Source organism: Nomascus leucogenys, chromosome 15 (assembly GCF_006542625.1).
Source record: "Nomascus leucogenys isolate Asia chromosome 15, Asia_NLE_v1, whole genome shotgun sequence".
NCBI lineage: Eukaryota > Metazoa > Chordata > Mammalia > Primates > Hylobatidae > Nomascus > Nomascus leucogenys.
The window spans coordinates 1,405,806-1,419,106 of NC_044395.1; the positions used below are offsets into that span (position 1 = coordinate 1,405,806).

General features: G+C 47.2%; 1 protein-coding gene across 3 annotated transcripts in view; it reads left to right on the forward strand.

The window, feature by feature from the left end:
• Nucleotides 1-1,348: 1,348 nt before the first annotated feature.
• Nucleotides 1,349-13,301, forward strand: part of OPCML (opioid binding protein/cell adhesion molecule like) — a 1,139,289-nt gene continuing 1,127,336 nt past the window's right edge. For all 3 annotated transcript variants that reach the window (XM_012495938.2, XM_030829258.1, XM_030829259.1), the window contains exon 1: nt 1,349-1,877. In XM_012495938.2, the coding sequence (XP_012351392.1) occupies nt 1,817-1,877 (61 nt within the window). In that variant the 5' untranslated portion in view covers nt 1,349-1,816. The remainder of the gene's footprint in view (nt 1,878-13,301) is intronic.

A 13,301-nucleotide genomic window follows, 5' to 3' on the forward strand; every position in this document is an offset into this window, starting at 1 on the left:
CAAGAACACATCATATTCTTCATATTCTCATCCCTGAAAAAATGACTATGTTAAGTAGGTACTTCATAAATGTCAGCAGATGATACAGTCATCATCTGTTTTCTCTTTTACTGCTGAAGTTTTCTGACTTGTTCATAAGGAGGGAAGTAATCAATTGTTTTACTTCTTTAAAAGTAAACAGGATTTATTTTATAGAAAGAGAGGTGCTCAGTCAGGCCCAAAGAACTTGTTGGCAATTGGCTGCTTTATAAAAACTGTGTGGATTTTGCAGGACCGACCTGGGTTTTTATCTTAACTCATTAGCTGTGTGGCGAGTCACTGAATTGCTCTCAACCTCAGCTGAAAATTCAGGGGTCATAGTGCCTACAAGGAAGGACTCTGGTGAGGATTAACTGAAGTGATAGAGGGGAATACCTGCCCGTAGTAGGTTACTTGGGAAAACTTTGGGAATTGCAGCAAAGGAGGAAAGGAGAATGATCTCCTGTGGAGTGTCACTCACAGACCTCGAGGTGTGGACACATGGAGCTAGGAAGGAGTCCAGGCCACTCGAGGTCTTTGGAGGGCCCTTGGGACAGAAATAGTCTGCTCGGTCAATTCTCTAATACCTAGTGCTGTTTTGATCGCAGAGCCTCCAAGTTCAGGGTATAGTTCAGTGGCAGCATAACTCAGCCAGCAAGGTGTGCTGCTTACAAGCATGCAAGCATGTGTTAGGGAGGTCAAGCAGGCCGTTTTAGAGCAGGGGAAAGTTCTGGGGTTTCTCACATCCAGAGATACTGCCTCCCTTTGTAAACTGCCTGTGTAAACTGCTGTTCCAGAGGAAGGGACAGACTGGACCCTGAAAAGGAGAAGCAAAAACAAACAAACAAACAAACAAACAAAAAAAGAACAGAAGGAAGCCACAGGTACCCTTCTGTGGCCTTCTCCTCCTGAAGATTTCTGATGACTTCAGCAAGTTTCCGCCTCCTTGAGAGCTAATCTGAATCTGTCCCTGCCTATGCTGTAATCATAGCAATTGTTTGAGTTTCTATAGCATCTTGCCTTGGTAGAGTTTCAGAATGCTGTGATTGTGGGGAACTGTCCAATTCTCCCTGCATCGTGGGTTAAAACCGTAACATGCCCATCTCCTTGCTGGGAAAACCAATTGCTTCCAAGTGCTGTTAATGGCCGAATGGAGGGTGGGGTGCAGATTTAAATGTCTGAGCTCTCCCCGTGGGTAGCAGTTCCTGCTCCATCCCTGCCTGGAGACTAGGAAGAAGGAAGAATGATAAGGAACTGGCATGGGCATTAGTCACATTTCTGCCAAGCAACCTTTCTTTCTTGGTGTGCCCTGAGCCCTGCTGGCAGTGCCAGGCCCTCTCCACTGCCCACCAAGGAGCTCGTGTGTGTTCACGTGTCCACGTGAGCCCCACACCAACATACTCACACGGATAGCAACATGCAGGGCTGTGCTCCGGTGAGGGAGTGAGTGAGGGGCCGGCTTCGACTCCCCTCGGAGTCAAGCCTTCCAAGCAGGAAAGTCTCCTTCCGTCGCTCAGGAGAGTGGAGCCAATGCGTGCCTTGGAGGAGGTCTGCTCTGAGCCCTGTACAGATTGGTGCTGATGATTCTTACCAGTTGTGTGTATGTGCAAGAAAAAAAATCAGAGACGCTGCCTGCCTGCTCCCATCTCTCGCGCTCTCTCTCTCTCTTCTGCTCTCTCCCTCCCTTTGCAAACATTGGATTTAAACCTGCTCAGAATTCAGCACAGAGGAAGGCAGCAGCGGTAGCAGCAGCAGAAGCAGTAGCAAGCCCGGCAGCTGAGAGCACCGCAGCGTCGAGATGTACCATCCTGCCTACTGGGTCGTCTTCTCGGCCACAACTGCCCTGCTCTTCATCCCAGGTACCGTACGGGGGAAGGCTGTTTTCTCTCCCTGGGGCGATTGTACGACGTGAGAGCAGGAGAGGCAGCGGGGAGATGGAGAGGCAAGGAGGAAGGGGTGAGGACGGGGAGTGTGAGATGCATGTGAGTGAAAGAGGTAGGCTTGCTGTGTGCACGCACACACACACTCCCTCGCTCACAGGCACGCAGATGCTTTCAGCACGGGATTTGCTCTCTATTCGGGGGATCCAGTGAGCTGGGTTCGAGATCTGCACCATGCTGTGAGGCACTGCTGTTTCAGTGAAAGGCACCAACTGGCATTAACCAGTTGTGGTCCTGGGGGTAGGAGAAGAGGGGTTTGAACTCCCAGCCATAAATCCTTCTTGCTGCCTATGTTGGGACCTGCAGGGTGGAAGGGGCACCCTCTCTTCTCTGTCAGTCATGGTGGTCTCTCTCTGTTTCTGAATCAGTCCAGATCTCTGCACTTCCCTGTCTCTCTCTCTGTCTCTTTTCTCTCTCTCTCCACCTCTCCCCACTCTCCTCCTCTCCCCACTCTCCTCCTCCCTCCCTTCCTTCGGAGCTGCTCTCCCCTACCCTCTCCCCCTGGAGCTCCTTCCCTGCCCCATCCCTCCTTCTCTGCTCACTCATCTGCTCCTGCATTTCTTGTTGTAACACAGACCCTCTACTGCCTGCCGTCCTTTCTTTATCCTTCCACCAAATGGGCAGATTATGCCCTTGAAATTTGGAATCCTCTCAGTATCTCCTTCCTGTTCCTTACATCAGGAATGTGAATTTCCCTTGGCGGAATTTGGAATGCCCCTGCTGAGGGAAGGTTGGAAATTTGGATTTGCCTGATTCTCCCCAGCCCCTTCCCCACCTTGTCTAATGATTTAAATGTGATCCCACCTCTCACAGCAGTTACTTGTTTGGGGAAAACAAGTCTGCAGTGACACAGGTAAGATGCTGCAATCCTACCAAAATGAGCCTAGCAGAAGCATTGCAAAATCCAAGGCGTCTTAATAGATTTGATAATTGCACAGGAGTCCTTTGCAAGCAGACAACTGAATGCCTGCAGGCATCTTTCAAACAATGCCAAAGGGGCTCGGTTATGCTTGCCAAGGTTTTAGGCAGCAGCAAAAGTGTCGGTTTTCATACCAAACCCCCACACAGTCAGGACCTCTTTTTTTCCCCCAAATTGAGATACATGCATCGACTTAAACATTAGCTTAAACCTAAATTTTCATACATATATACACAGACATGAATGCTAAGATTTTAAAACCTTAACTACCTTTTTATAGGTAAAACATACAATTTTATGTTTTTATAGTCAGTATTACTTGGTAGGGTTTTGTGGGAATATTTTGAGTGTTGTTTTTAATAATATAATTCCCTGAGTAGTCCTAAGATGCCAAAGTGAAATCAGAAAAATGGAAGTTTACTGGGGAGAAAGAAGAGAGGATCAACTAAAACAAGTAATCCAGCCTGTAATGTTTTGTAACACCCTGTGAAGATGGCACTTTTTAAAGCAGGGATGGGCTCTGCGTAACCATGTTCCCAGCTGTTTGTTGAGGCTGACCAAGAAGTTCAGAGTGGGGGTTGTTGTTGCTGTTCTTCCAAATTCCAGCCGCATCCTAGGGGGTTCAGCCTGGCGGCTGTGCTCAGCGGGGAAGGCGGAGCCAGCGAACACTCAGTACCTGCCTGAGCCTGGTAGAGGGAGCCAGGTGGGTGCACGGGGTCCCCGCAGGAGAAGACAAACTTTCCTGCGTAGGCAAGTCCCCGGCTGGACGGCAGCTCCGGGGGGCCTCCTCATACCCGCTTCCCCTCCCCTCACTGTGCTGGAGCAAAGATCAGGAACCCCATCCCGAGGGAGTCCTGGCTGTGTGGATGCGCCCCTCACGGCAGAAATCATAACATTACACTTTAGAAAGCAAGGCAGGGGGGTGAGCCCCAGTCTGCAGAAGCTGCATTGCAGCGCGCCCTGAAGGAACCAGGAGCCAGGGTGAGACCTCCCTCTTGGGGTCCCGTGGCACTGCACTGGCGGGGAGCAGGCAGACCTTGCTTGCAGGAGAAGTACCCGAAACTAAAGCCGGCTGAGGGAAAGGAGGATGAACCTGCACCCCTGCCTGAACGTCCTGAGCATGGTGGATGACAATGACAAGCTATCCCCGGCGTCTTCTGGGGCAGGGCAGGGTGTGGACATCACTGCAACATCCCCTCTTTCTGAAGAGTCTGTTACCTGCTTTGAGGGCTACTCTTATGCTAATTGTGTCAGGAGTCCGGTAAGAACAAGAACAGGGAGGAGAAAAAGTTAGCTTTAGAAGGTGTAAGTGAAAGAATGCTTCACTTCTTGAGGGGTTTCTGTGGGAAACCTGGCTGGATCCGGAAGTTCTGATGAGCTGCCATGGCTTACTTGCGACTTCTCCTTTCTCTTTTACTTCCTGTTACAGCTTTAGAATTTTTTTTCTTTGTTTCAAATGATGATGCTTTTTCTCCCACAGGGATTAATACCAGCTCGTTAGCCACTTACTTTCACTGCGTCTAAAAACCGAAGGCTGATGTAATAATGGAACCTTGACCTGGTTAGGCCTCGATGCCATTTTATTCTGCAGCTTCTATTTCTTGGTAAAACACATATCCATCCCAGAATAATTTTAAGGTTAATGCTGTTGTCGCCTGGTACCTTCCACGGGGAGACTGATGTCACAAATAGCTTTTCTAGGCAGAATTTCTGGGATGGAAAAGACAGTCACACGTGGAGACTGAGATGAGCCCACACCCAAGACAGGGCAGAGGGCCCGTGGCCAATTGACTTGTCATGCTAGAGGCACAGTCCGAGGCGCTGGACACCCCAGTGGGGGTAATTTTGTTGTTCCAGTAGGAGGAGAGAGATAGTCTGGGCTGGTGGCCTTCTTGACCTTGGGTCTGGGGGCTCTGTAGGAAGCAGGAAGTGAATACTGCTAGATATGTGCATCAGAATCACCTAGGAGGAGAGAGGCAGGTTAAAATGTGGAGTCCCTGTCCTCATCGCAGACAGAAGCATTTTGAACTAGCATCCCAGGTCCTTCTGATTACCTGCAAACCACTCTGTCTGTCACTTAAAACCTGTGACCGTGGCCTACAGTATTTGAGTATTTGAGTCAAAACCTGTCTTCTTCTTGCCTTTTCTCCTCCAGCCTTGAGAAATGACTCTGTGGCCATGGGGCAGGGTGGAGTAAGGGCAAGAAGATGTTGTCATTGCCAGCAGCCAAGGCTCAGTTCCTGAGGCACAGTGCTGCCCAAGACCTTCCAGGGGCCAGCGCCATGATGCAAGGATTGCTAACCTGGAAGACTTCTTTGCTCAAATTCAGACCATGACTTCCTGTTTGTCTCCTTCTTCTTGGCCCATCCTGTTTGTATCTCCTTCGTCTTGTGACTCTAAGCAGGGAAGTTAGCTGGGAGGGGTCCCCATTTACCCAACCTGGATTGAGCTGTGTCTTCATGCACTGATCTGTGAGCCCAGGTTCTGGCTACAACTTCATCTCTTGCACCTTAAACGGGCTTTGCCTTTTTAGGGTCAGAAAACCCTGGGCTTGGATAGAAAATTCTCTGCGGTTTAGGATTCTTCCTTCTCTAGCACACACCTTCCTGCTTCTTCCTTCAGGGAAGTCCCCAGATCTTGAGTTTCTGAGCTGGGATGTTTGGCTTTGGGGTAAGGCCTGGGGGTGGGCTCTATAGCCAAATTTTGATGATTTCCTTTCCTGCTCCTTAGCCTCTCACCAGCCCAGAGCTGGGGAACCTGCTAAGAGTACCTGATGTGCACAAGGGGTCTAGTGGGGGAATCCATGCGCCAGACTCACTAAGAAAGAGATAGGAACAAGGACGGAGCATCTGGTCATGAGCAAGTCCTCATCATACTTTAGCCCATCATGGATTCATGCCATCATGTGGCCCTCAATCCCTTAAAAATGATTGACATGTTAATAAGGTTAGACTGCGCCGTCTGCATTCAGCATGGGCCCAGTGGCAATAGCAGGCACTGAGAAGGAGATAGCATCAGCTGCTTCATGAAGATGGCTTTTTCAGTAGCCTGGAACTGGGCAGCACTATTCAACCTGACATTAATCAGAGATCCCGATGGGCTTGAGGTTCTCCCGTGTTCCCTCGGTCCTGTCTGCCTTTGGGCTTTCTCGAATTCTTAGCACCCTTGGCCACATCTCTGTAACCTAGAAAATTACAGAAGGAGATTCTTTAAACAGCTGGCACTTGCCTGCATTTGTTTTCTAGCAGCTCTGGGCCTGGGTCTCCCATGCCAGCTACTGGGAACTATCTCTGGTGGTTACAGCCTCAAAACTGTGTCAGGGCTGCCTGGGGCTGAGTGCACTTCCCTTTAAGTGGGACTCCACCCAAGCCTCTAAGTATGCTGAAAGCTGAGCATGATCTATTTGATTAGTTGCTCTTTGAGGCTTATTTCATTGGTTCAAGGCATCCTCTAAGTCTCAGTTTACCAATCTGTAGAATGGGTTCCAGCCATGTATGAACCTTGTTTCCAATTGGACAGAGTAGCTGAACACCTAGGTTAGATGATAACAAATAAACATTTCTAAATTTTTATTTTACAAAAACTCATCCTGGTCCTCTAGGAATAGGGTAAAGAGAGAAGGCAACTCACATGTTGGAGAAGGGGGGAGGACATTCCTTATTGTTAGAAACGGGAGAAGATAAGGTAGAATCATACTGACCATATATGTATGTCTTTGTCACAGTTACGAAAATTAGTAAAAGACAATCTACTCCTTCATTTATTGAACAAAACTTTATATAGGTTCTGATGAAACAATGCATTAAGATATTCTCCTGCCTCAAAAATCATTAATCCAGTAAAACAGGAAATTATTAGGTTTTTCTTCTTTTTGACCCCCCAATGAAATATGCATTCTGACTTTGAGCTTTTAGGTCTTGGTTTTTCTGCTGTAGAAAACTAAGGCAACAGACATGGCACCTTTGGTCTCTCAAAACATTGCTTTGTGGTATATTTGGCGGGGTGCTAGATACATGGACTTGTAGGTCAGCCTTGGACAGCTGGAACTCCAGGAGCCCCATCTAATAGCCTTTGGCCTATGGGCACTGGCTTTTCTGATGCTGGTCCACTGGACAGGGACCACCTCAGCCTGCAGCCCTGTTTGCAGATGGACTGCTGCCATCCGCCTGCAGCTGCCTGGGGCTGGAGACAGAGAGATATGGAAGCAAACTGTGATTCCTGTCAGTGAGCTCAAGTGTCAGCCCCCAGATGGTCTGTGGCTGCTGACAAGCCAGGCTGTCAGGAGCAGTGGATGTTAGCACCTCTGATACTGACTGGCACTTTCCAGACAGGGAGGGCCAGGCAGGTGGCTTCACCTTGGGGTGGCTCTGCTCTCCCACTCCTTCCGATCCCAGTCCTCAGTACAGGGCTAGGTCCTGAGGACATTTGTCCCTGTTGCCTTTTATGCTGTTGGTGGGAGACCCAGACTTAGAATTTGCTACTTATCTGCAAAGCCTTGGTTGCCTCTGCATTTTCCCTGAGGAGTGGGGATGGCTCTAACACAGTAGGGCATGGATGTAGTTCCACTTGCTGGATTTATACACCACTCACTTGATACCCCAAGATGGTGGTATTTGTATGGCTCAGGGAAGGATTAAAGGTAGCCCTGAGAAAGGAGCCAAAATAAATCCAAAACCAGAGAGAAGCTTGAAGATGAATGTGCTTGCTACCGCCTTCCTCTAAGCATGTGAACATACATTTCCTCCTCTCTTCCTCACCACCCTCTTGCCAACCATAGATGCATGCGCCTTCCTGCACACATATACACGCAAGGCACACATGCATTTCCAAGCCAGAGTTTAACTACTCTCAATCACATTCACAGCTCTTTAAAGAAAGCAAGTCCTCCCTCTTGCCTTCTATATCTGCCTTTCCAGAACTCCCAACTCTAGCCCCCAGCCTTGGTGCTCTCCCTGTGGGCACACATGGCAGGAGGCCCACAAGCTGCCTGTGCCAGACACGGCCATACATGTGTGAGTGCTTCTTCCTAGCAACGCAGAGATTCCCTGCACATCCACCCACTCGCCTCTGCGCCCCAAAGCTAGTAAGTAGGTGCTAGAGGCAGGGTTTGTGCTCGTCTCCCATCACCTCCCGTCTCCACCCCTACCCCAGACCTCTTGGTTTGGAGAGGCTGGGGACCATCCTGCAGTCACTAGACTAACAATTAAAAGTTTACAAAATGCTTTGGGAACCCCTTGGGCAATGTGCTGGGTAAGTGCAAAGGATTATCATTATGATGCAGGCGCATTCTCGTTAATGAGTGGAGATGCTGTGCTGAGAGACCCCTGGAAAGGCCAAGATGAATCGATGCAGTAGGACACAGGCCATTGATTGGAATGGCTGCTTGCACTTAGCATGGGAAATGATAAGTGACAATCAGATTGCACAGTGAACTCCAACGTGGAGAAAACCAGGCTCTCTGGCACTTCAAGGGGCAGAGTCTCTCAAATGGCCTGAGCCGTCATTCTTGAACCTCTATTCCTGGGGAATTTACAAATGGTAGTTTACCACACTTGGGAATTACTAATGGTTTTAGAAACACAGTGGTCTCATTCCTTATGGATCACCTGGAAAAACTTATCTTTGGTCTCTTTTGTTCCTCACTAAGAGACTGTGAGGTAGGCAGGGTAGATGTCGCCCTATTGTGATCTGATCTTCGCGTTGCCTAAAACCCTATGTAGACTTCTGGTTGACTTTAGAATAGACCTCAAAACACTTCAAATGACCCACAAGGCCATGATATGGCCCTGTGTCTGTCTAGCTTCATATCCAGCTCACTGCCTTTCCAGCTCTGGGCTTTAGTCACTCTGGACAATCTCATTTCTGCAGACAAGGCATGTTCCCTCCTTCCTCAAGGGCTTCACCTGTCAGGTGACCTGAGCTTCGAAATTCTGATCCTCTTATCATAATTTTTTCTGGCTACACATCCTTTCCATCCTTCAGAACTCAGCATAAATACTGCTTTCCCAGGAGATCATTCTTTATGCTTTAAAAAAGGCGAGGCCTCCCTGTCTATTGTGCAAGTCCTCGGAACCAGGCTTCTCTTTTCTAAAACTGTGAGTCCATATATTTCAAGCTAATTCTTGGTTTTATGTCTCTCTTTCCTCCCTAGACCATTGTTTATACAGGCAGAGACCACACCTGTTTTGTTCTCCAATATATTCTCAGTGCCTAGCATGGGTGGGAGAGAGCAAGTGCTCAAACAGTATTTGTTGAACAAATGAACGAGAGAATGAATGAATGAATAAATAAATACTGAGTGCTCACTTACTTTAGGCAATCATTCTGTTCCATCCCACTGAGTCCTCAAAGGTGTTGAGGGTTGGCCTGCCCAGCAGCTTGTCCTCTGCAGAATGAGGGCAAGAAGCTTGGGGATGTGGCTCACTTCTGAGAGATGGGAATGTGCAGGGAATGCTTATAATGATTACTCATTCCAGTGTTCTTGCTTGTCAATAAACACCAGCTCTGAGCTAGCGACCAAACACACATGCAGCAGCACAGAGCTGGAGCAGCACACTTTTGGATCTCACATCGCACACTGCGACAGACACGCCTGAGAGTGCGAGTCGTTCCGTAAACACAGATGTGGGCCCTAATGTGGGCTATTGGTTTAATACAAACTAAAATTACTCAGCACATTTAATCAGGGTGTCTGCTGAAATGGCCCCAATTATTTGAAATTTAGAATCATGCCCATGGTGCTAACAAGTAAAAACTGTACCAATCAAAAGGAGAATTCTGTTGTTCATAAGAAGTACAATGTTGGGTTAGAGATACAAAAATGCAATGGCATAGTAGAGGGTCATGAATGGTCAATCAATGCTTAAACAGGTTGATGGTCATACAGAAAAGGTAAAAAGCAGCTTAGCAAATCACAGGATATAAAAAAGGGTGCTGTATCACTTCTTGCACCTACTCACTTATTACAGTCTGGCCTTTTTCACAGTCTTGCTATTATATGGCTGTGGGATTCTGAATGGCGGAGATCCTGACTTATTCATCTCTGAATACTCTACAGTACCAAGCACATTTATTTATTCAACATGTGATTTATTGAGTGATTACTATGTGACAAATACTATGCTAGACATTGGGAATGTATGCCTGAACAAAAATTGCTATGGTTCCTGCTCTCATGAAGTTTACAGTCCAGAGGGAGAGATAGACATGCGTCAAACAAACACCCATATAATTGTGAAATCACGACTGAGATAAAACTATGGAAACGGAGGTGTGTGGTGCTGTGATTGTCTATCAGGAGAGCTTGATCTTGCCAGGGAGCCTGGCGAAGCCTTGGTTATGAAAGTGACAATTGAACAGAGATATAAAGGAGGAGGAGTAGAAATTATCCAAACCCAAAAGCAAAGACCAAAGAAAGAGGCAGAATGAATAGGATGGGCAGAAGTCCCATAGCAGGAAGAATCAGAGCACATTCTCCCACCTGACTGGAGTGTAGAGGAAGAAAGCATGGGCCAAGTTGAGGCTGGCAGCCTGGTAAGGGGTCAGAAGATGAAGGCAGCCCTTGAAGGTCATGTGAATCATTTTGGTCTTTATCCTAGAAATAATGGAACTCCGTTGATGTGATTAATGATTTACATTTTTTATTCTTGTTCTCGTTGCAGTTTGCAGAATGGATTGGGAGAGAACAAACCAGGAAGGGGGAGACTAATGGGAAGACTACTGTAGTAGTTCAGGCGAGAGATGGCTGTGCCTTGGAACTTAGGAAATATTGGTTGGAATGGAGACATGAATGCACTTGGGAGCCTTTAAAGGAAAGTTGTAGGGGGGAGTCAGAATCTGCAGAACTGAAATCTAAGTCTCCCCATTGTCAGCACTAACACCCCGGGAGAGTGCTGAGAAGAGTGTCTGTCCTCAGGTTCCTGCTTGTATGCTATCTCTTTCGGTTTAGGTGTGATCTTGTCCTAGCACAAGGAATAGGTTGTTTTTAGAAATCCCATACTTCTTGGCAGTCTAATAATGTCAGTCTCTTAACTGGTGCCCTCTCTGGCTTTAATGTAGGGCTTAAAATTGAATAACTCAGTTTCTCTACCCTTCAAAAATATTACAAAAAGCCCTAGTTGTGTTTTGTCTCCTGGATTCTGCCTGTGGTTGTTTCCTCCTGGAAGAAACCAGGCATTTTAGAAATGCTCTAATTGGACCCCAAAGTAGCTTGTGGCCACCAAGACGCAACTACTTCACAAATATTATCATGATGCAAAGCATGTATGACTTCCCCATGGCCCACCGCCTGGACCCCTCTGAGCAGAGAGTGGCATCTATGGGTGGCTCCCTACAAACATTTTTTAAATTGTAGTAATTTATTTAAAAAGTGAAAGGTCCTTGGAATCAAAAGGGACCTTGGAAATTGTCTAGTTGAGTGCTTTCATTTTATAGATGAAGCACTCGGGCAAAAGGCATCTGAGTGTCTTACCTGAAGTCACATAGTCAGATAGTGACTGAGTCCCCTCTTGAATACAGCTCTTCTCATCACTTGTCGGGTGTCATATCAACATCATAGTGAAGGGCTGGACTGAACTTTGCCTCTCAATCTGGTACCCTGCTGGAAAACGGACCTATAACCTTGGCCATTACTGTGTTCCCTTGAAGCTCTCTCACCTTAGTGTACAAAGAACATTGTGGAACAAGGTAGCTCCAAGCTCCCTCTTACCCAAAGATTAGAATCCAGGTCAAAAACAAACAAACAGAAGCCCTGTCTCCTTCAGTGGCATTTGCATACTTTGAATGACCTTTGTAATGATCTGGGAGGCTTCCAGAAATACTTTGATCCTTGATATGCAGAAGAATATGTTCAGGGTAGTACAATACCAAATGCCAGATATGTGTCAACTTGACTTGTTTGGTCTACACACCATGACAGGTACCCGATTTTATCATCATTACACTATCAAAACATCTATTTTTAAATATCTGTTTGGGCTTGGCTCTGCACTAAGCCAAGAGAAAATCTATACTGAGAATCCCACAGTCTCTATATTAATGATTCATGTTAAATGGTGGCTTAGAGTGTACAAATCACATACATGTATAGCATGACTATTTTGTGTGCTACTAAGGGAAAGAGCCAAATGCACTAGGTCTTCTTACCTCCCTCCTACTAATACCACCACACTGCCTTCACAATTGACAACATAGACATGGGTGCAATCAAAACAATAGGTCCAAAAGAGCCGCAGACAAATGTAGAACAGGAAGCCAGAGTTCAGACTCAAAACCATGCCAGATATGGTCAGATGGTAGCAGGCTGAAACAGGACAGTGGGGAGGCCAAGCCCCTGTGGGAATTCCCGTTCCTAGGAAGAAAGACCTACAGAAGCCTTTGGCTTCTCTGAATAAGCTAACCTGGTTCTCCTGAACAGCCCAGTGCCAAGGGATTTCCCATACCCCTCAAAGAGAGGAGGATGTTGGAAGAGAGAATGTGGCAGATGGAAATAGCCCATCAGCTTACAGGCTCCAAGAGAAGCTGGAGTTTCCTTGGGAGTCCCCTGGCTTTATCCCATGGAGGAGAGAGTGCCCAGTCTTACTTGGCACTGGGATGGATGCCTCTTTGGGTGAAGCCCAGATGGGAAGGAATGATGAAAACCACTATCAGGATTTTGCATCTGTTTCTGGGGGGCCCCACCCTCCTTTTGTTTGATGTGAATTCTTGAGAGTCAATGGATACTACCTTATAACTGCCATCAGTTTAGCCCACAATGTCCATGAAGATTGGGCCACTTCTTTGTTATGGTCCAGATGACTGTTTCTTTTCTTCTTTCACTTAAATTACTTATTTTTAAAGCAAAAAATTAGCTATCCTGCCGCCACCTTGTGGAAGGAAGCACTGACTTCCTGACCCGGGACATGGCCTCTGACTTTGCCTCTCAGCTTATGAACCCAGTGATCTTGGGCAAGCAGTTTAATGTATTGAACACCTGTGATTCTCTCTGTAAAATCCAAAAGAACTGTTTTGCCTAATTCCCAAGTGGACCCAAAGTTCAGGAGAGCAGCCAGATGGACACACCCCTTCTGAAGTGCTGTGCAGTTCCAGGTTGCCAGGTCTCCTTGCCTTGCTTCAGAAGGCAACTCTTCTCTGGGCATTTCTCTCTCCATTTTCTGTGACTTCCTCTCTCTCTGGCTAGGATGGCTTGTGATGATAACTAGCAGTGGAGTGCATGCCAAAGAGTCTGTGACTCTTGTTTTGGAGCAGGAGGCCTATCCAGGGAACTCCTGCATTCACTTCCCAGGAATGAGTCAATGTTTGGTTTGCCTCTTTTTTCCCATGGAGAACACTGGGAAGTGGCTTATGCTTCCCCAGCTGAGCCCTGCCGGAGAACATGGACTTTGCCATTTGGGTTGTGATGCGAGACCTGAAGTGGGTTCAGAAAG